The 3,361-nt window shown below is 70.7% G+C and overlaps 1 protein-coding gene across 1 annotated transcript in view; it reads right to left on the reverse strand.

Moving 5' to 3' along the window:
* Positions 1 to 3,361, reverse strand: part of LOC101621396 (neurogenic locus notch homolog protein 1-like) — an 82,711-nt gene that overhangs the window by 34,420 nt on the left and 44,930 nt on the right. The window contains exons 6-7 of the mRNA XM_012721177.1: positions 2,020 to 2,189; positions 824 to 883 (exon numbers count right to left, since the gene is read on the reverse strand). Coding sequence (XP_012576631.1) covers positions 824 to 883; positions 2,020 to 2,189 — 230 coding nt within the window. The remainder of the gene's footprint in view (positions 1 to 823; positions 884 to 2,019; positions 2,190 to 3,361) is intronic.

Consider the following 3,361-nt stretch of genomic DNA (forward strand, 5'->3'; position numbering starts at 1 on the left):
GGCAGCGACGGCCCCAGACGCGCCTCGGTCACTGTCCTGCCCGCTGACTGCTGTCCCTGGGGGTCCCGAGAGCCTGCTTGGACCCCCTGGTCTGCGGGCAAAGATTCTGCCCTGAGAGGGCTCTCTGCGCCCTGGGGCTGCTGTGCCGGGCCTGTGAAGGCACTGGCCGTCCAATCGCCGGCCGTGTGTCTGTGCAGCCAAAGCTCAGGGGCTCACACTGGGCCCTCACCCCCAAGTACTGCAGGGCAGGGGTCACCCAAGGCGGAGCCCCGGAGACAGAGGGACCCCCTGGGGGAGCGCACAGGTCAGAGGCTGAGCCCCAGGGCAGGGCTGCGCAGGGCCAGCGGCCACTGGCACACAGGGGGACAGCCCGGGCAGGCCTGCAGCTGGGGCCCCAGCACCCCCCCACCCCCTCCTTTCTCAGAACCTGGAGAAGCCTGGGGTGGTGCGCAGAGCCAGAGCGGGAGGGAGCCCCTGGAGGCCGCTGTTGCAGAGGTGCCCTGCCTGGGGGCAGTTTCCAGGAGGAGGGGTCTGTGGGTCTGCAGTCTCTCCCTTGCACCCCCCAACCCTGGGTCCCTCTGCCTCCACTGCCCCTTGCCCCCGAGTGACCCCAGGCCAAAAGGGAGCAAGATCTCACCCTTCACCAGGAGCAGCCTGTGGGGAGGGGAGCGTGGGTGGGAGAGCACGAGGGGGCGCCCCGGGCGCCGGGGAGGGGCACACTGGAGTAGGCAGCTCCGGGCCTGCAGCCACCTGCACTCTGCCCACCCAGAGCCGGGCACTCGGTGACGCATGTGGCCCAGGCAGCACCTTGGGGTGCACTCACCTTGGGGCTGCTGCTTGGGCCACCAGGGCCAAGGAGAACGATGACGATGGTGTCTGGGGGCTGGGAGGGAGCCCAGAGCTTGTCAGTCACAAAGCACCCCCGAGAGTTCTGGGTGCCCCCTCTGCTAGAGCCTTGCCAACGCCCCGCTCGGAGCCCAAGGGACGGCAATGCTGGGGTTCTCCTGGCCTAGGAGCTGAGGCTGCAGTGGCCAGGGCCTAGAGGCAGCCTGGACAGTGGACCGCGAGCTTAGGACAAACAGGGGTGGGGTGGGCACGGGCTCCGGGTTCCCCCGGAGCTCACGGGGTGGGGTAGTGGGACGGCGCCGCAGGCCTGCTCACAGGAGCCGGACCCAGAGCCAGGCCCACGGGACAAGGCCCTGGGAGTCTGCAGCCCGCGCCGGACTGGGCCCCACCTCCTTCCGCAGAGGGCAGCCGTGGCCTCGCCGCCCCCACAGCCCCCACTGTGGGCTTGGGTGGGGGCATTGTCCCCGGCAGAGCTCCAGTGACCCCGACGCCCAGGGAAGAGTGGTCGGCGAGGTGTGGCGAGGCCCGCGGGCGGTGGGCAGACGACCTGGGCTCGGGAGCGCACTGAGGTGGGGGCATGGGCGGGACTCTGCTGGGGTGGGCCCATGTCCTGGTCTGTGGGGCCGTGGGGAAATCCCTGAACCCAGGTCATCTCGATGGTAAAAGGCACCTGTCCCCAGGGGCCTGGGCCCCGCCCACCTGGCCCACGTGAGGGCCTGTGACCAGCCCCCTTTGCCCAGGAGCACCGCGGCTGGGGGGTGGGCGCAGGCTGGGTCTGGCTGAGCCCTGCCCGCGCCTCGTGGCCATTCTGGAGCAGGGTGGCCGGTGCCCTGCAGGCGCCTCCCCCGAGGGGGACCCCGGGCCGCGCCGGTCCGTCCCGCCTGGAGGTAGCCCCAGAAGGCCTCGTCCTTCCTCGCCCTGTCGCCAGGCGCCGCCGGTGGTCCTGGGTCAGGGACCGGGCACAAGGGCAGGCTGACTCAGAGGCCGGGGCCAGACCCAGGGCGGAATCAGGGCACAGTCCCTGCAGGGTCGCGGCCTCAGCCGGCTGCGGGCTCCGTGCCGGCGCCCTCCGGGGTCCTGCTGCAGGCCAGGGGCTCCAGGTCCCCCAGCCATGGCTGGGCCCTGCGCACTCACTGGCCCGCAGCCTCTGCGCCTGCAGACCCGTCCGCGCACCTGCGGGTGCTGCCCGGGCAGGTCCCCGCCGCTGCCAGGTGGCCGGCCTCCCTCGGAGCAGGGGCGCTGCAGGCCCTGGGGGGCCGCGAGGAGGGCCCGGGGCCCCTGGTCCTTGTCCCTGGAGAAATGGGCCTGGGTGGCCACAACAACATGGTCGCGGACAGAGAACCCTGCCCACCGGAGCCCAGGTCTCAGAGGCCAGTGCCCGTGCACTGCTCAGAGGCAGAGCCTCAGGGGGCTGGGGTCGGCTGAGCCTCCCCAGTCCCAGGCCGAGGAGGGTACCCCCCTTCGGGCCTCTGAGCTGCAGACCCTGGGCAGAGGTCTCCCCTGCGCCGGGGATTTGGGGGCCACGGGTGGGCCCCGGAGGGGGAGGCCCAGCCAGCACACTGGGCATGGGGGTGGGGGGGTGGGAGGAGGCGCTGCGTCAGGGGCTGTGTGGGGGGCACTGGGGGGTCCCCACAGGGAAGCTGTCAACGGGCACAAGGGCCAGAGGTGGCTGAGCCTGGCCCAGGGCACAAGGGCCAGAGGTGGCTGAGCCTGGCTGTGGGCCGGGCCTGGCAGGGTCCCCAGATCAAACCCCCGCCCACGACAGGGGGGGCCCTGGGGGGAGGGCCGCTCCTTCCCTCCCTGCCCCCCTCCCTCCCTCCAGAGCTCCCAGCCCCGCCCCCAGCCCCCCTCGGAGGCTCAGAACTTTCTCCAAAAAGAAAGAGCCGGAGGGGCCGAAACTAATGGCCCCACCCCTGGGCTCGCAGCAGAGGAAGCCTGGGCCTGAGTCAGCCGGCTGGGAGACAGCCTTGGCCCCCTCCTCCGGCTCCCTCCTTCCTCTCCCTCCCTCTGCTTCCTCCCCTCCCCCTCCTCCCTCCCTCCTCCTCAAACTTCCCTTTTGAAAGATGCAGCTTCCCACAGCAGAATCCAGCCAGGCCAGGGGATGCCAAGGGGAGCCCCCAAGTCTGGCCAGCCTCCCCAGGGGGGCTCCTGGCCCTCAGGGCCCCCTCCGCCCGCCGGGTCGCCTCCCATTCGCTCTAGACACATTTAAGCATGTCCAGGACTTCCGTCTCCTCCCCCCCAACCCCCCCTTTAAAAAGAAAAGGGGCCTGGAAGTGGGGTTCGGGCTCCAGGGCACAGGCCCGCAGGCGCTGCACATCTGCGGCTATTTTCATGTCCCCAGGGGGAAGGAACACCCCATCAGCCCTTCAGTCAGACCAGAATTCTTCGATATTTTTGCCTTGACAGCTAAGCAAAGAATTTGCCAAACCCCCAGGCCTGCAGTGTGGCGTGGGAACCGGCAGACACTTGCTGGGGCCATCTGCAGGGAGGCGCCGCGGCGGGGCGGGGCGGGGCC

The sequence above is a fragment of the Condylura cristata genome, unplaced genomic scaffold (genome assembly GCF_000260355.1).
Source record: "Condylura cristata isolate star-nosed mole 26May11 unplaced genomic scaffold, ConCri1.0 scaffold00006, whole genome shotgun sequence".
In the NCBI taxonomy this organism is placed as follows: Eukaryota; Metazoa; Chordata; class Mammalia; order Eulipotyphla; family Talpidae; genus Condylura; species Condylura cristata.